Here is a 19,783-nt window from a genome sequence, read left to right on the forward strand (position 1 = left end):
TATGAATAAAAACATAACTTCTTTCTAATTTTGCCCTTTGCCTTCAGTGAAGTTAACAACAACATGATTATGGTTTTCCATGATAAAATACCATGATCTTTGAACTTGTTCCTGTCTATAATTAGTAAATGAAATACTCCTACAACTAAACCAATAGACTTACCTATACAAATTACCACCTTCATTCAGTCTATGCATACAACCTACTCTCCAATTCCTTGCAAAATTCTCTCTTAATCACTGTCCACAGAACACTTCAGAATTCAGTCTCTCCCAAGTGCTTTCAAATGCACAGCAAAATACATTTCTCCTATGAAATGTTTATTTAATCCGTACAGGCATATCTTGTTTTATTGCACTTCATTTTATTACGCTTTGCAGATACTGCATTTTTTTACAGGTTGAAGGTTTGTGACAACCCTGTGTCGAGCAAGTCTACTGGCACCATTTTTCCAACAGCATTTGCTCACTTTGTGTCCCTGTGTCACATTTTGGTAATTCTCACAATATTTCAAACTTTACTGTTATATTTGTTGTGGTGATCTGTGATCAGTTATCATTAATGTTACTACTGCAAAAAGATTTCAACCCGCTGAAGGCTCAGATGATGGTTAGCATTTTTTAGCAATAAAGTAATGTTTAATTAAGGCATGTGCTTTGTTTTTTTTAGACATAATGCTATTGCACATTTAAAGACTACAGTGTAGTGTAAATATAAATTTTGATATGCACCGGGGAACCAAAAATTAGTGTCACTCCCTTTATTGTGATATTTGCTTTATTGCAGTGGTCTGGAACCAAACCTGCAATATCTCAGAGGTATGCCTGTACTTACTTAACATTCATAATTTTGGGAATATGTTAGTATATAATTATGATACTTTGTTTGACTCTTTGTCCCTGTTTTTTTTTTGATATATTATTAAAATATTAACTGTAAAGTGATATTTTTATATTTGAGGTTTTCTTATTAACTTATAATTTCAAATATATTTTAATCTGTTTCAAAAAACTTTTTGAGCACTTACTATGTGACTTTATCTCTCCACCCAGAACAGTGCCCAACACAACACATTTCCTTAGAATGATTGCATGCTGGACAATGGCAATTCATAGATGAGCAGTCTCTACACTAAAAGAGTCAGACTAGCAGAGGAGCCCAGCAAGTAAAGCACCATAGATGGAGAGTGTTTAACTCAGTGAGGAACTGACTCATAGAAGAGGCGAGGCGTTCCCTAACTATCGTATTATAAAACAGCAATGCGCCATCACACAAACTCTCTATCCCCTTTGCCCGCTTTATTTTCTGCATATCCTGCCCCTCCTTCCAACCCCTAAGTGAAAGCAATGTGAGAACAGGGACTTTGTCTCAGCTAATACTTCAGCATTCAGAACAGTCCCTGAAACATAAGGTTTTCAGTAAGTACTTGTTAAATCTGAATGAATGAAGTTTAATGTGAGTCTCGAAAGTTTTGAAGGACTTAGCTTGGGAAAAAAATGTGTGAGAGAATAGCAAAGAGTGTAGGAGGGCATGGTAGGGTGAGGTATTTTGGCAGCAGTATAGGTTGGGTGTAGCAAGTGTCAGCAGATGAGGCTGGCTGCAAAGGCAGGTGGCTTGAAGGATGGGGAGTCAGGTGGGTTACAGTAAGGAGTTGGAATATTTATATCTGAGAATAGGGACCAATGAAGGATTTTGGGTAGGGGAGTGTCATGATGTGATTTTGCTTTAAGAGATTATTTCCTATGGTATAGAAAATGGGTTTCAGTGAGAGCAGAGAGCAAGGAGCCCAGTTATTGCAATAGTTAAGGCAAGAGATGGGGACTTTGGAGTCATCAGCGTCTAGGCACAAGTAAAGAGTATGGGTGAGATTGTGTGTAAAAAGAAAAAGTGTAAAAAGAAAAAAGACGAAGACAAGGGTCAACTTCCAGGGAATTTCACAGCTGAGGGGTGGGAAGGGACACTGAGAAGTAGCTGTAGCTTAGGAGGACAAGGGGTTGGGCAGATGGGAAGGGATGTTTGATCCACAGTATAAAATGCTGGAAAGGTCAAGGAAGATGAGAATTGAAAAGTGGCTGTTGGATTTGGCAATCGACAGGTTCTTATAACTGTAGAATGCACTTTCAGTGGAATGGTGGATGTGCATGGCAATTTGTGGTTTCTTGACAGTAAGTGGGACATAAGAAAATGAGGGTTAGGCTACTTATAGGATCTTGGTTGTGAAGATAAAGAGGATAGAAGAAGAGAATAAGGAGTAAAGGAGCTCAGGGTGAAAATCCAAGCATGTTTACATCAAAGGCAGAGTGAAGAAAAGAGAGAAAGAGAGGTTGTAAAAATAGGTGTAAGGATTAAAAAAAATCCAGGCTGTGGTGAGAAAGTGGGGTACGATCACTTTGGTGACTTTGGGTATGTTGAGGAGTACTAAAGAGAAGAGAGGAAGGAAGTAAATATAGGTGTGGATGAGAGTAAGCTGGGTGTCAGGGAAGGAAGGTGAATAATTCTTCACTAATGAACTCTTTTCTGTCAAGTAAAAGCAGGTCATCTGTTCAAAGTAATGAGGTCAAGAATAGGAGAGGAATTTTGAAGAGAGATGTAAAGATTTAGGAACCACCCAGGAAAGTGGGAGAAGAAGCTGACCAAGAATGTATTTTCACAGCAGAAGTTTTCATCCCTTAGTAAAACTTATGTGCAAAGCATTCTGTGAGAGTTCATTCTCAGTTTCTGGTCTTTTAGTAACTGCAGGAAAAGTTTAAGTGGATATAAAAATGAGAAGACCTTTACGAGTTTATTAAGTAGAAACTAACAAGTTAACCACTCAGCCAATTTTCAGTAGAGGTTCTCATTAAGGACCTGATATTTGAAAGTCTGCACAGTCATAATGACTATGCTATTGCCCTGGGACCTCAGCAGAATTCAGTATTGGAAAATGCCCTGTGAAAATGGTTTTAAGCTCTTGCTAGTAACATTAGTATAATCCTAAGAATGTTAACAGAAGTTTCAGGCCTTCTTGAGCTAATTTTCATGCCAGGTAGTGATACATTAAATAGATAAAAATGTTAATTAGGTATTTGAACATTCCCAGACGCAATGACCCTGTGTGTGTTTGGGTGTGCAAGTGTGCAAGCATGTGAGAGGTATCATTTAAAAAATTGTGATAGTTACTAAAATGTTCATTTAGAGTGGCTTATCTCAGTAAGGAGAAGAGAAGAAAATAAGGTAGAAAATTTTAAACTCTTGTTTAATCTCTTAAAACTTAACCTATTGACTTTTCTATTAACTGACCTATTTACAGAAGGAGATTTTCCTAACATGGACACAGTTTTAAATAAGGAAAAAAATTTTTAAATGCTCATCATAATTTTTGCATGACAGTTATAAAGAGTTGTCTAGCTATGGAATTATAAAACAAAATCCAAATATGAAACCAGTTAAGAACATATGCTGTTCACAATCAAAGAGTTAATTTATAAGCTACCATGGAATATTCTTATTCTGCTATTGAAGTGGACAGCCCTTTCTCATTGCTACCATACCAAAATATTGATAAAGATTTCTGAAAAAAGAGCCTCAACAACTCACTTTCAACTTTCCTAAGAGAGCTTAAGAAAGTTATCTGTCTCAAAGTTTATGCCACAGAATGTGATAACACTCATTAAACAGAAACAATACTATGAGGTTTATCAAATTATGAAATGGATGAACATCCTTTATTTAAAATGTATTATAAGTTCTTAGGTAAATTTAGGAACTTGCCAATTACATATACAAAGCAGAATTGTTTGTATGCATCTAAGCCTCTGAGGATAAATGTCTTGGAACATGTAATAGTTAATGGGAAGAATCTGGTGTGAAAATATTTGTATTGGTGAATTTTACTGCTTTATTATACTTTCCTTCTCATTAGTAATATTTTTCGGAAGAGTCTCCATGTCTGTGGATACCAAGGGTGGGGGACATTAAGTTGGATGAATTTCATAAAGACAATTACAGTGAGCCCTCTGTATCCACAGGTTCCACCTACTGTGGATCAAAAATATTTGAAAAAAAAAATATAGGAAGTTCCAAAATGCAAAACTTAACTTCGCTGAATGCAGGCAACAATTTATATAGCATTTACATTGTAATAGATATTATAAGTTATCTAGAGATAATTTAAAGTCTACAGGAGGGTGTGTGTCAGTTATATGCAAATACTATATACCATTTTATATAAGCATGCACAGATTTTGATATAGAGGGGCAGTCCTGGAACCAATCGCTCATGGGTATTGAAAGACAAATGTACTGTATTTGGTAAGCTAGTAGGATTTGTCTCAGTAAAGAAGATTACCTCTGGGTTCCTTTCTTCAATGGAAGAGAAATGAACATGTTGCTAATTGACCAGATTCTCAGCCTCACTTTTGTATTACATTGGTTATTGACACCAGTAATTGTAAAATCACTTTGTAAATGTAAAGTGCCACATCAAGGCTCATTTAGCCTTATGTGTTCTCAACCTCTGTAACTCACTAGAATAATGCAAATTGCTTGACTCAAACCAATAAAAGAAAAAATGTGTTGTATGTGACATTATAAAGAATGGAACTTTACACTTGTGAAGGAGTAATGATAGCTAACTTTATTGAACACTTAATGTTGTACCCAACATTATTCTAAGCTCTTAACACTAATTTATTTAAAGTATAGTAGCTGCTTATTGATAGTGTAGCCATTTCAGGGTAGTTCATTCTCTCATTGAGTGATTCATAGTAGGTGGTGCTCAGAGTAGATAGCATTGTGGATAATTTGTGTTTTTTTTTTTTTTTTTCTTTTTGCGGTATGCGGGCCTCTCACTGCTGTGGCCTCCCCCGTTGCGGAGCACAGGCTCCGGATGCGCAGGCCCAGCGGCCATGGCTCACGGGCCCAGCCGCTCCGCGGCATATGGGATCCTCCCAGACCGGGGCACGAACCCGTGTCCTCTGCATCGGCAGGCGGACTCTCAACCACTGCGCCACCAGGGAGGCCCTAATTTGTGTTTTATAGTAAGAACTATAGCACCTAAATGATACCACATCCATTTTGTTTTATAATTTCATGATGTATTGAAAATGTAAATGAGCTGGAAAGCACTTGATTTTGATCTATATAAGTCTTGTAAAAGTTTAACATGATAGGTAATTCTCTCCTTCAGCCTCTGCATCTACTGGGATGTGTGGAAAGAGCATGGATTTTAGAGTCCAGCATAACCTGGGCAAGATACATAATCTTTTGGTTGTCTTAAAGAACATAGTAGCTACTCAATAAATATTTTGTTCAGTCATCAAATGATTGAAATGCCTGGCACATAGGTTCTTAATTACTTTTGTTTCCATTTCTTTAGTTTTCCTTCAAGGATTTAGAAATAGCAGCCTCCCTTATTGTTCACTTCCTCAGAGTGATATTTGTTGACCCTTGACAGCCGCAGCAATTACTGATTGGAACTTCCAGATCAGGAGTTGGGAAGGAAACCGAAACTGCTTCCTTGTACCATCTTTTTCTTTGAATTAATTTTTTTTCCTTTTATATTTCCTGTTAAAGTTTTCTTTTCTGTTTGAATGTTACTAGGATAACAAACTTTTGTATTAAGAGTCTTACAATATAGCCTTAATATAAAAATTCACAAGTCTTTTAAAGTAAACTAGTTTTTCTCATAAAGTGAAAGAACTGCAGTCCCTTTAAGCTCATAGTATTGCCTGCAAAGTTATAAAAATTTCCATCATTTTCTTTCACACTTTTGAAATCCTGTGGTTTATAACAGCCTTCATAAATTGGCGACTTCCATCCCAGCTCTGACACAGAGCTTTTCAGCCTGTCCTGCTGTCAGTGTACGTGCTGCTTGACATTGACAGGATTCTTGTCAAAACCGGGATTTGGGGCTTCCCTGGTGGCGCAGTGGTTGAGAGTCTGCCTGCCGATGCAGGGGACATGGGTTCATGCCCCGGTCCGGGAAGATCCCACATGCCGCGAAGCGGCTGGGCCCGTGCGCCATGGCCGCTGGGGCTGCGCGTCCGGAGGCTGTTCATTCTCTCATTGAGTGATTCATAGTAGGTGGTGCTCAGAGTAGATAGCATTGTGGATAATTTGTGTTTTACAGTAAGAACTGTAGCACCTAAATGATATCACATCCATTTTGTTTTATTAATTTTATGATGTATTTAAAGCTATTTGTATAAGCACTTGATTTTGATCTATTTCTTGGGTATTTGAAGCACCCAAGAAAATCTCTTGACTCTAATGCAGAGACTTTATACCTTCCTGATTTGTTCTTAACATCATTGTTCCAGCCATGGCTGAATGGAGAAGGAACAATAGCTTCATTCTTGAACTACAAGAATATTTACATATTCAGTAGGAACAAACATTTATTTGCTTTTCCTTTGGGTCTGATGATGAGCAAAGTATTCTCCATAGTATATTATCAGTTCCCCCAGCCTCTATTGAACATCTCAGATGTTTCAGGTGTGGAATTACATGTGACTAAAAACATGGTTCCTGAATTTCAATAAACCTAGAAATAGTATTATTATAGCAAAATATAATATGTTTAATAGCCTTAATTAAATCAGGTGATATATACTGTCTAATTTTTCTTTACCTAAGTTGATGGAAATGAGTTTATCTCCCTTATTATTCTTGGAGAAAAGCTTTGTGATACCTTTTCTTTCTTCAATAGTCTAACCATCAAAAATGATTGAGAAGAGAAGGTAAGCTTGGAAAGAAAATGATTTCTTTTAAAAAAAGCTAACTCTTCATATACCGAACATTTTGAAATCTCAACATGAGGGAAAAAAACTCATAAATTTAATCATACTAAGAGTAATTTATACTTAGGTAACAGCAAGACGATATGTTATATCTTTACCAACATATTGAAATAAATTAGAATAAATGATTGAGAATGTGAAGATTGGAGTTCCTTCTATACAACGCCTGCTTATAATTGGAACATATACACCAGGCACCATATATGTGTTAACTGATTTAATAACAACAGGAACCCTATGAAATAATTATTAGTATTCCCACTTAATACACATGAAAAAGTACAAATCCAAGTTCAGAGCCATTAAGAAACTTGCCTAAAATCATTGAGCTAGTAAGTTGTAGAGCTGATGTTCAGTTTGCAGGCTTGCTGACATCATAGCACATGATTTTACACTTTACCTGTAAATGGAGATAAATGATACCAAACTACTTTTTGTATAATGTATATAAAAATTTCATCATAGCAGTAAGTTTGTACTCAATATGTGATACACAGTTTTGGTAAAGTAACTTTCAACTATTTAGTTCATTCAGTCTTAATTCTCTCTTAAAATTTAGAGAATTTTAAATTGAGAAGCAAAGATGTATATGCAAGAGGTATAGGCTAGTATTTCTCAAGGGGCTAGAAAATATTTTACAAAGAGTAGAAAAAGAATCAACCTATTCCTTTAACCTACAGTTCTGTTCCTAAGAGCTTAATCTTATACTGTGAATCTCCTTTTATCTTCTAAATTTCACTGGAATCTAGTTTCAGGGTTAAACTACATTTTAGCCACCCATGTATGTTTTAGGTGGTAATCCTCCAATTTCCACTAGGCAAAAAAAAAAAAAGAAACCTAACAAATTACCAAGATAACTTTTTAGGAAAACTGACTTAATATATAGTTATTCAGAACACACCAATGATAACACTATGCCAAAGTAGTATCTTTCAATAGTGCATGTATTCAATTACAGTTAAATTTAAAACTTTAGGATGGGAAAATAATTCTCTTCAAATATACAATGAAATAGACCTGGGAGTAGGTTATAGACATTTCGTTTGATGACAAGTACAGTATGAGCAAGGAATGATCAGCTGCTAAAAACATTAAAGCGAGGTCAGATTGCACTAATGATTTTGTAGAGTTTGCTCATCATGGGAAATAGTAGTATTATGCTGCAAGCAGACCATACATGCAATATTATTCTGAATACTAGGTTACGTAGAATAGTAAATATTAAAATGTATAAAGGAAAAGATGATCAAGATGATGGGAGATACTGGAAATAATGGTATTTGACAAATGATTCCAGGAACTGAGTCTTTTGGTTTTAGAAAATAGAAGACTAAGGGAAAGACATAATATTTGTTTTAAAATAATTTAAAATCTTCCATATGGCAAAGGAAATAGGCTTAACTAGAAAGCCCGGGTAGTTTGCACTTTCTAGAGAAGGATACAAAGGAGTGAGGTTGGCTGCCTGAGAAAGCCTTAGCATCCTTCACCACTTATTTGAAGGAGACAGAACCATCACACCACCTGTGTGTGATGTGTGGGGATGAATTTTGTATCTTGTAGATCAGATCATTGACTCCTGGGGCACCTCACAATTCTAAAACTACAGCTTTTATTAACTAGCCTGATAACTGATAAGGACTTTTAAACATGTTTTCTTTATGTTTCACTAAAGAGTAATAATTTTACTTCATTATGCAGACATTGTTAATATGGGTTGCTGGGTATGTATGGGATTTAAATGTGAAAATGATTATTACATTGTAATCTTATAGATAACTATAAATAATCTTATAGATAACTGCTATACGATTCAAAATTTTAATTCTTTTCCTGTCAATCTTATGTTCCTTAACTTTCACTAACGGGGTGAAAACATTAGCAAATGATTTTATTTCTGTACTGTTAGATATTGCAAACCTTTTCTTAAAGTTATATAAAGCATGTCAAGTCGTCTCCTTTCCCTACTCCAACACTCAGTACTTTTTAATGGCAAAGATCTGGCCTGTATTTTATCAATTTGATGTGGAGTTTTTTTTTTTTTTTTCTAATTCTGTTTCTTTAGTCTGTATTACAGGTCACTGAAGCATACCATAAGTATTTGTCTCAAGTGGTCAATTACATAAAATGTACTGGGCTGACTGTTTTAGAATAAAAAGCAGTCTGGCATTATGATGTGGTAATTATTACTTTCAGAGAAAGAATTAGTTAATTCATTCTTAAAGTATATTGTATTAGTTACAAATTTAAGATATAAAAATGATATAACTTATGAGGGAGTGAAATGATTAACCACTTGTGATTAGTGCTTATAAGTTTTAACCATAAAATATTCTAAAACATATTTGCTCAATTAGCATATTTGGGAAAGCAGTTGCTTTGCAAGGATAATTTATAGGCATTGACCTGAAAACATATCAACAGGCATAGATAAGCATTTTCCATTATTAATCATCATTGCTATACCTCTGCTGTTTAAATAGTGTTTCTGTTTTTTATGGCATTTGATAAAATTTTAAGGGTATGGTATTGGTATTAAGGCAATATGTTCAAAGAGGTTAATCACTTTTAGTTTTAGCTTTTTCTTAAAATATTCATATTTTAGGCAAATAATGCATAACTTTTGATTAATCATTTTCAGTAATGTGTCTTTGCTAATTTTCTCCTTTCTTTGTTGTATTTGCCCTTTTTCTCTATAATTAAAAAAGAAGACCTCTTCCTAAAAGAAATGAAAACAGTGGTAACAATAGAATGATTTATAATGTGAAATTATTAGTTTTTGTGTATAGATGTTTTTAAAATTTCTGAAGAAATAAAAGACAAGCAGGTGACAAGAGTCTTTCTCCTTGCATTGGCTCTTTCATTTTCTTCAGTGGTTTTTCCACTTTCCTTATCTGACCAAAGCAATTTGAGGAATATTCTTACAACAAACCTGATTTTTAGCAAAATCTGTGTCTTGATAGTTTAATTGAAGTGAGCATGTATATATTACTGTCAAAGAATTACTTAATTCAGAATAATAGACAATGTATATGGCTTATTTGCTAAACTCTTTTTGGGTATTATCTCATGTAATGCTCCTTGTATACCTATGAGTTGATTACTGTTGTCTATGTGAGAAAACTGAGATGTAGAGAAGTTGAGTAACACATGTAGGAAGTAGTGGAGTCTAAACTCAGACTCAGATCTGACCTAACAGACTGAGGTCTTAAATACCAATGCCATGATAAGGTATCTCTCAAGGAAATCTGAGTAGATTGGCATCTTTTGGTGCAGAAATATGCTTCCTACCCTGACTTCTGGACAACCTTTGGAATCTATTTAGCCTTTAGTTTTAAAAGAGGAAATGAGTTGGAGAGAGGTACACATTTTTACAAATCATATATTCATTCTTTGGACTTCACTATGGCATTTCAACAAAGATGCTGACCATTAAATGTTGTTTATACTAGCCTCCGGGCAGAAGCCATCTACTTATTTAAAATTAATCTTTAGCTAGCTCTTAGAAAAAAATAAGCAAAACTGTCTGAAGCAAGCAATGTAAAATATACACTATGTGATGCCATGAAAAGAACTTTGGAGTGGACAGCCCAGGGGTCTTATTGAAGCATGGCCACTTACATAACTTTGGGTAAGTTACACTGAGCCTTAGCTTGTTCATCTGTAGAAGGATGAGATTAAGTAACTCAAAGCATTGTTGCAAGGATTAAATGAGATAAAATGCCAGGCACATAGTAGAATAATCATTCCTTTTTTGTCTGTTCCAAGTTTTAAATAAAGTTGGGTGTGTTTTTGAATGGAAGAGTATCAGTACTTTTATTATTTGAAGTTTGATAAGGGTGATGTTTTCTAGTCTCTTTTTTGTATTATATTCTCCTAGTTGAAATATGGATACAGCCTTTTGATGTTGAGTTGCATTTTCTTGAGTGTCTAAGCTGCCAAAAATAGCTTGTTTACTTTGTATTAAATAGTAGAAGATCTTAACGATGTTAGAGGAAAGACAATGGTGGATAGTACTGTTTTTGCTTTAACTGTCATTGAAACATCCAGTTTTCTTCCATGTTAAAGTTTAGTTGTCTTATTTGGGTAGTGCTTTAGTTGGCAGAGTATAGAATAAAACCCTTGAGGTAGGGATTCAGATGATTTCCTAATATCTGATAGAATCATCAATAATCCTTACCTAATTCTTATGTAACTTTAGAGAATATACTCTTTTCTAAAAAGAGAATATCAGAACACAGTGAAATGTCTCAGAGTTCTCCTGAAATTCTACATGATACAGGAATGAAAACATTATATTGCCATTCCTCCCTGGCAGCCAGGCACACCTCCAGTCCTCCCCTCGGTCCCCAGCAGCAGAACAGCGGCTGGGAGGCCTTCTGGCACCATTTGCCACGTGGCCGCCTCCTCTGCAGTGCTATGATGTACTGCGAGAAGTGGAGCTCTGGGGTGGAGATGTGTCTCTTCCTTGAAGACCTTGGGAGGGCTCCTGCATCCTCTGCCTCTGCTCCAGGGCGTTTGTGGAAGATCGGAAATTGTGCAGTTTGGGATTAAAAGGCTACTACGTTAAAGACGATTGCAACAGTGCAGGAGAGCAAGCTACAGAAGAGGAAGAAGGTGGTTGTTCCCAGGGCACTGCAGAGTCACGTGACAGCAAAGACATAGGCCCAGATGAAAGTGAACTTGATTCTGAGGCTGAACTCATGAGAAGTATGGGGCTGCCACTTCAGTTTGGTAGGGTGTCTGCACATAAGAATTTTGAGGTATCTATGAATACTAGAAACAAAGTTAAAATAAAAAAGAGAAAAAAACATCAAAAGAAGTACTTAGATGAAATTAAGAGAGAATCTTGGAGACAAGAATGTGAGGAAGATGACATTTTGGCTTCAGATGATCCATCTTCATCTGAGAATGAGAACACCAGAAGGTATAAACTTCGAACCAAAAAAGACATTGAAGGTGAGAATCTTCCTGCTGAAAATACATTATCTCCAAAGCTGGAAATTATGGAGCTCTGGGAGAAGTACTGGAAGGAATACCGGGGGGAACTGTTGTGGCAAAGCTGGCAAGAAAAGCATGTAGGTCAGACGCCATCCTCAGAACACTGGAACATCCCTAATACAGAGGAGGAATGGGAGCAGCATTATAGCCAGCTGTATTGGTATTATTTGGAACAGTTTCAGTATTGGGAAGCTCAGGGTTGGACCTTTGATGCTTCGCAAAGCTGTGATACAGATACTTGTGTGCCTAAAACAGTAGTTGACAACAAGAAAGATGAAAATCGCATGAAAGCAGATGAACTTTCTTCTCCATCTTCATCAATGGGTAGTGAAAGCCCTAGTTCAAGTGATAAAGATCATAATGAAATTCTTGATGGACTAGTAATATAAGTCTGAATTCAGAGGAAGTAGAACAGAGCCGATTAGATCCCTCTGTGAGTTGTGATGGACATCAGTGTTTAAGTGAAGTTAACAGCAGAAGAGAATGCCTTGCTTCGGGCCAAAGTGAACCATGTAATGGAGGAAGCAAGGAAAGCAGCGTGTCTGGGAACAGAAGCACAAGCCAACCAGCTCAGGATTCACAAGAGTCATCAGAAGCAAACACAAAGACAGACCACATCTCATCGGCACTGATGGAGATGAGAGTGGCGAAGATCCACCTGAACAGAAGCCAAACAAATTCAAGAGGAGCCATGAACTGGTCATCTATGAAAACCCAGATTCAGACTTTGATGTCGACAGTTCCCTTCTAGGATTCAAGCATGGCTCAGGACAAAAATATGGTGGAATTTCAAATTTCAGTCACCGGCGGGTCAGGTATCCACACAAGTCAAAGTACTTGGACATGAGAAGACAAATCAATATGAAAAACAAACACATCTTCTTCACTGAAGAGCCAGGAAAAACTCTTCAAGAAAAGAAAAACTTTGAGTAAGGTAGAAAAATTCCTAAAATGGGTTAATGAACCAATGGATGAGGAAGCATCGCAGGAGTCAGTTTCTCATAACAACGTGCAAGATACTTGCACAAGCAGTGGTTCAGAGGAACAAGAAGTGTCTGTTGAAAAAGGGGGTGACCCACCGGAGACGAGTGAGCCAGAACCTGGAAAGTGTCATGCCATGTCTCCAGCTGGGGAAGTGGGAACAGAGAAAACTGACAGGGACAGCACAGAAACAGCAGTGACAGATGAGGGTGACTGCCCCACCCAGGCTGCACCAGACCGTCTTCAGGTAGAAGCCGAAGCTGAAAATAAAAAGAAGAAGAAGAGCAAGAACAGAAAGGGAATTGGTGTGCCTCCTGAGATCACTGCTGTGCCCAAGCTGGCGAAGTACTGGGCCCAGAGATACTGGCTCTTCTCCCACTTTGACGATGGGATTAAATTAGACAGAGAAGGCTGGTTTTCAGTTACACCCGAGAAGATTGCTGAGCACATTTCCGGCAGGGTCAGCCAGTCCTTCCAGTGTGACACCATAGTCGACGCATTTTGTGGAGTTGGAGGAAATACCATTCAGTTTGCCTTAACAGGAAAGACAGTGATTGCCATTGATATTGATCCTGTTAAGATCGATCTTGCTCACAGTAATGCAGAAATTTATGGGGTAGCGGACAAGACTGAGTTCATCTGTGGAGATTTCCTGCAGCTGGCTTCTCGTTTAAAGGCTGATGTCGTGTTTCTCAGCCCTCCTTGGGGAGGACCAGACTACACCACCGCCAAGATCTTCAACATCAGCACCATGATGTCTCCTGATGGCTTTGAAATTTTTCAGAATTTCCCAGAAGATCACTAATAATATCATTTATTTTCTTCCAAGAAATGCTAATATCGACCAGGTGGCATCCTTGGCTGGGCCTAGAGGGCAAGTGAAAATAGAACAAAACTTTCTTAATAATAGATTGAAGACAATCACTGCTTATTTGGGGGAACTGATCCACAGATCAGCCTCTGAATCATAGTGAGGTGGTATAGAGATCAAAAGATCATAGTGGTCAGAACACTCTTCACTTGGAATTTCTTCTCTGTATTCACTGATACTTTGTACCCATAGTCATGGGTATTTGTACCCTAATACACTTTTTCCCCACATTGATGCAGTATCATCCGGAATTTGCTTTTAAACATCCATTTATTTTATAAAGTTAGTGTTTTATAAGTTTCTATTGAAAAAATATGAAATACTATATTTTATAATATAGAAGTTTATATTCTTTTTCTATTAAAATGGTGGTGAAAGGAAGTAGAAAAAAAAAAACATTATATTCTCAGCCATGCATTTTGGACCAGTTGCTTAGTTATTAGATTTTGAATCAATTTTGTTTCTTGTCTTGAATCAGTGTGGATGTTTTTTTTTAATTAAATTTTATTTATTTTTTTATACAGCAGGTTCTTATTAGTTATCCATTTTATACATATTAGTGTATATATGTCAATCCCACTCTCCTAATTCATCACACCACCACCACTACCCCTGCCACTGCCCCCCTTGGTGTCCATACGTTTGTTTCCTACATCTGTGTCTCTGTTTCTGCCCTGCAAACTGGTTCATCTGTACCATTTTTCTAGGTTCCACATATATGCGTTAATGTACGATATTTGTTTTTCTCTTTGTGACTTCACTCTATATGACAGTCTCTAGATCCATCCACATCTCTATAAATGACCCAATTTCGTTCCTTTTTATGGCTAAGTAATATTCCATTGTGTATATGTACCACATCTTCTTTATCCGTTCGTCTGTTGATGGGCATTTAGGTTGCTTCCGTGACCTGGCTATTGTAAATAGTGCTGCAATGAACATTGGGGTGCATGTGTCTTTTTGAAGTATGGTTTTCTCTGGGTATGTGCCCAGTAGTGGGATTGCTGGGTCATATGGTAATTCTATTTTTAGTTTTTAAAGGAACCTCCATACTGTTCTCCATAGTGGCTGTATCAATTTACATTCCCACCAACAGTGCAAGAAGGTTCCCTTTTCTCCACACCCTCTCCAGCATTTGTTGTTTGTAGATTTTCTGATGACGCCCATTCTAACTGGTGTGAGGTGATACCTCATTGTAGATTTGATTTGCATTTCTCTAATAATTAGTGATGTTGAGCAGCTTTTCATGTGCTTCTTGGCCATCTGTATGTCTTCTTTGGAGAAATGTCTATTTAGGTCTTCTGCCGATTTTTTGATTGGGTTTTTTTTTTTTTAATATTGAGCTGCATGAGCTGTTTATATATTTTGGAGATTAATCCTTTGTCCATTGATTCCTTTGCAAATATTTTCTCTCCTTCTGAGGGTTGTCTTTTCGTCTTGTTTGTAGTTTCCTTTGCTTTGCAAAAGCTTTTAAGTTTCATTAGGTCCCATTTGTTTATTTTTGTTTTTATTTCCATTACTCTAGGAGGTGGATTAAAAAGATCTTGCTGTGATTTATGTCAAAGACTGTTCTTCCTGTGTTTTCCTCTAAGAGTTTTATAGTGTCCTGTCTTACATTTAGGTCTCTAATCCATTTTGAGTTTATTTTTGTGTATGGTGTTAGGGAGTGTTCTAAGTTGATTCTTTTACATGTGGCAGTGTGGGTTTTTTTCTGCCACAAAATATTTGGTTAAAATAAATTATTACTGGATGTGGTATATTAAACAGATTATCTTAGAGCTGCTCTGAGGGAAAGAGGGATTATAATTCTGCATTACACTTTATTCTAAAATGGTATCTTATTTCACTCAAAGTTTCAAAAACAGATAAATTAGTTTATTATCATAACATTTGCTTATTTTGCTTATGTTTAATGAAGCCTGAGATTTTCATTTTTCCCCATTTAGTTATAGAAGGTGAGTTTGTTTTGTCAAATGAGAAATTTAATTCATAGAAGTCAAAAGCAGGGTTTAGATTTTCCCTGTGATAACACACAAAGACAACAGTCTCTGAACTGAGTCAGGGGCCTGTGTTCCCGTTCCTGTTCTTTCAGCAGCTCATTTTCTTATATTAATCAAGCCACTCAACCTAACTGGTTCCTAGTGTACAGCAGAGGTTGAACCAGGTTGGGTTTTAGTTTTTGTGCTTTAAGGGTTACAGAACTTGGAAGAACTAAAGAAGAGAAAGCCAAGGGGATACTGCTCACATACACATGTAAAAGCACCCACTGTAACCTGAGCCCATCTATTTTATATTGGAATTCTATATAAAATTTCATTTGAAAGAAGAGTGTCACATTTACCCCAAAAATAGACGATGATAATGATGATTTTTAAAATTTAAATCTGCTCAATTAGATTATCCCCAAATCCTCTTCCAATTCTGGCATTCACTGTATCTGTATTTCTTGTCCTCATTACTTGGAAGCATAGTGTGAAGGGCAGACAGGACTATGAATCAGAAGACCTACTAACTCAGGTTATGGTACTAATTCCTTGAGCAAATTAGAGCTTCTTAGTTGTTTGGACTAACTGTTCTTTATAGAAGCTATCTGTTTTGTAGTCTGTGGTTCCAGGCTACCACAGACAGACCCAGTTTATTTTGTGGTGGAGTTGTAAATATGGAATTGGAATATATTTTTAAACAAGAATAATTGGTAAACTAAGGTTCAGTGTTAATCATAATACTTGACTCCTGTAGGCGCAGCTGTTATCCATAATCTTCAATTACTTTATTACTCTCCAATTTTCAGTTACTCTAATATAATAGAATATTTGTATAATTGATCTAAAATAGATTACTTAAAATATTTTAAGTTCTACTTTTGGAATCCATTACATGATTTTCTGTTTTTGTTTTTGAATGGGGCAGAGGTACTTTATTTCATTGCTTGGACTAAAAAGCAAAATCAAAGGTCAAAGTTTTCCAGTGAAAACCAAGAGGAAATGTTATGAATATCCAAGGTATAATCAAAATTAAACACAACCTAGAGCCAATTCAGAAAGCTCAATAATCTTCAAAGTGGTTTTCATACATTAATTAATGCTGATGGCATCACAAGGATGAAAGAAATTTAATTCTCATATTTTAGTTACGGATAACCACAGGAAGAATCTGAATGGATCAAGATGTGCCATTTTAATAAGGCAGGTCAACAAATATTTCATCAAATATTAAGGATCTACCACATCAGCAATATAAGAGGTGCAAAGTATCCCACTGATGTGGCCTATTTTACAGCCTGTTTTTTGTTTTTTAGACTTTATTTTACAGAGGAGTTTTAGATTCACAGCAAAACTGAGAGGGGTATGGGATTTCCCATGTACTCTTCGCCCCCACACATGCATAGCCTCTCCCATTTATCAACATCCCCCACCATCTATCAGTTGTACATATATTACAATTGATAGACCTACGTTAACTCATCATTATTTTCCAGAGTCCATAGTTTACATTAGGGTTCACTCATGGTGTACACTGGGTTTGGACAAATGTATTGGGACATGTATCTACCATAATAGTATCATACAGGATAGTTTCACAGCCCTAAAAATCTTCCTGTGTTTTGTGTGTTCATCCCTCCATCCCTCCTAACCCTTGCCAACCAATGATCTTTTTACTGTCCCTATTTTGCCTTTATTACATGATGTTTTGGGAAAGCAGGTTTGTCTTTAAAATTTTTGTTTGCTTAGGTTTTATATTAAAATTAGTTTCTATTTCTATAAACTGACTACACAAGTTAACCAGACAGGCAAAGGTGGTCTGGAAATTCATAAGTAGTTCATATGTGAATCACTGAAGGAGATATGTACTCATTAAGATTTCAGTGTTCAAAATATTCAGAGTTCAAAGATTATTGTTGAGGGTACATTGTATACATTTTGTATGCTGGCTTGTGTTTTTGTGACTGCTATGCAAATTGTTAAAAGGAACTGACTAGAAAAATTTTTATTAAATTTCACACAAAATAGCTATTAGAGGTGACAATATTAGTAAGTTTTTCCAAGTTTTTTGTGAAGAGAATTGCCATTCCTGTTCCTTACTCCCACCAGTAATCAATAATCGTTTTCTCCTTACAAAGTCATGGCTGTGCAAAAATACTGGAGAAATGGTAATGTAAGATAAGGCAATTCAGTAAGTTAAGTTAGTATGAACATGTTGCTGAAGCAGAGGAAAACATAGTATTGTCAGCAAATATAGACCTCCCCACAGAAGTTCCATAAACGCAGCTTTTAGGCATTAGAGACAGAAGCAGAAGAAATATCCGAAAAGGGAAAGGGAAAGGGTGGCAAACCCAAACTTCCAGAACTTCAGAATTATTTTCCAGGCTGTCCTGACACTTAGGAATAGGAAGTTTCCTCCTCCTCCATTTGCCTAGCGAGCATCCTTGGCCTCTACGTACTGGATGTAGTAACAACTCCCCCCATCTACTCCTTCAGGTTGTAATAACCAAAAATGTCTCCAGACATTGGCTACCTCCCCCGCCCCCCCACTGTGGGGTAGGGAAATCACTCCCAGTTGAGAACCACCAGATCCACCACCTTCTTTAGAGTGGTGGTTTATATGCTTATCTGCACATCACCTTTGTTTGTGGAACAGAGAACCTGACCTGTATTTAAATGTGTTTCACACCTCCTACTGAAGTATGTTCCAGGTTCGAAGTAACTGATTTACAATGAGCTTTTCCAACAGCTCATTTATAAATGAGGAAATAATGTATTTGTCTGTATTCTCACTCAAGATGTAGTTTGTGCTAACGAGAGACTAAAAATGATATGCAGGAAAGGTGTAGTTGTGACCCGTCAAATGTGTTTTATAGGTGACGTTGTGTATCTCCTTTTTGCATTGGTGCTGTGACTCTTTTTTTCCTTTCAACATATCACCTCATTCATGTTTGGTGTCACAATGATTATTGCATATGTATCTTTTCATTAAAAGGAGTAATAAACTACTAAATATTGGCATAAAAAGAGGGCGCATTTTAAATATTATTTATTTAGTATTTTAAAACCAGGTAAATCTGATAGCATGGTGAGCAAAAATCTGAGTCCCAATAAAATGGTTCTAAATCTCAAAAGCTTTGGTGAAGATGGCATTGGTCAGTTCCATTTTTATAAACATTATCACCAGTCTTTTAAAGAGCCTTGTCTGAGTCAGAAACAAAACGGCCCTGGTCTGGACTCTTCCTCTAGTGAGCTCTGTGACTTGGGAAAATCACCTCTCTGGTTTAGAGATTCCTCATCTGTCAAATCTAAGGGGACAGACCAGATAGCCTTCCAGGACTGTGCCAGCTCAAAATATTGTCAGATTTTTTTTAAATGTTCATCAACTGTGCAATTAAATTTTTTTTTAGTTCTAAAGCTGTTACAGAGTAGTGAAACTAAAAGAAGAAGATAAAGGTATAAATGTCATTCAAAGATGACTCCAAATAAACTGATCTATTAAATTGAGCTGTGTGTTATATGGAAAGAGGTGTTCATTCATTACTAAAAATTACTAGCTCTAAACTGTATGAAGTGATTTTTGTGGGTAACCAGGTTTGCCCCCAACTACTCTGTGGGAAGAATATTTCAAAGTTAAAAGAGCAAGATTGTGCCTTTGACAACTGAAAACCAAGCTGTCAGAATTATTTTTATTTTTTACCTCCATTTTGTATAAAATGATTGTGCAGACATCAAATAATGTGAAAGAAATCTCATGGTTGGTCATCTCTATAAAACCATTTAATTGGTTATGGCTAGTATAGTCTGAGATTCTTTTAAACAGTAGAGATAGTTTTTCAAATAGCAATGTCATATTTATTATATAAATCCAGCTCACTCACTAAGTAAATGTAGTGTCCTACCTTTAATACTATATTTTATTGATAAAGTATATAGGTCTTTAGATGTCCTCTAACCAGTTTTGCAGCTGGGTGTGGAGAATAATAAGATTCCATTCTAATTCCTAGAATAATTACTTCACCTTCTACAGCAGCAAACATATTTTCATCCTTCTCAGTTAATATGCACGGTTGCAAATGTCATATGTCATAAAAATAAATAGTTTCTTTTCAAATTTAGCTATAAGATTTGACAATAATCATTCAGAGCAGTGACCATATTAATAAAAAAT

At 36.3% G+C, this 19,783-nt stretch overlaps 2 protein-coding genes across 4 annotated transcripts in view; both read left to right on the plus strand.

Annotated features, from left to right (window-relative positions):
* Positions 1-19,783, plus strand: part of TDRD3 (tudor domain containing 3) — a 207,473-nt gene that overhangs the window by 179,771 nt on the left and 7,919 nt on the right. For 2 of the 3 annotated variants that reach the window (XM_082602562.1, XM_082602560.1), the window contains one exon: positions 788-819. The exons of the other annotated variant lie outside the window; for it this stretch is intronic. In XM_082602562.1, the coding sequence (XP_082458688.1) occupies positions 788-819 (32 nt within the window). The remainder of the gene's footprint in view (positions 1-787; positions 820-19,783) is intronic. 3 annotated transcript variants of the gene reach the window in all.
* LOC309792570 (trimethylguanosine synthase-like) lies at positions 11,200-14,555 on the plus strand (the record flags this gene model as incomplete). Its single annotated transcript, XM_082602256.1, is given in 6 exon segments — positions 11,200-11,256; positions 11,259-12,153; positions 12,156-12,377; positions 12,380-12,671; positions 12,673-13,537; positions 13,539-14,555. Coding segments are annotated over 6 exon segments (2,523 nt in total). The 3' UTR covers positions 13,731-14,555.

This window comes from Mesoplodon mirus (assembly GCF_964341445.2).
Source record: "Mesoplodon mirus genome assembly, chromosome: 17".
NCBI classification, from domain to species: Eukaryota; Metazoa; Chordata; class Mammalia; order Artiodactyla; family Ziphiidae; genus Mesoplodon; species Mesoplodon mirus.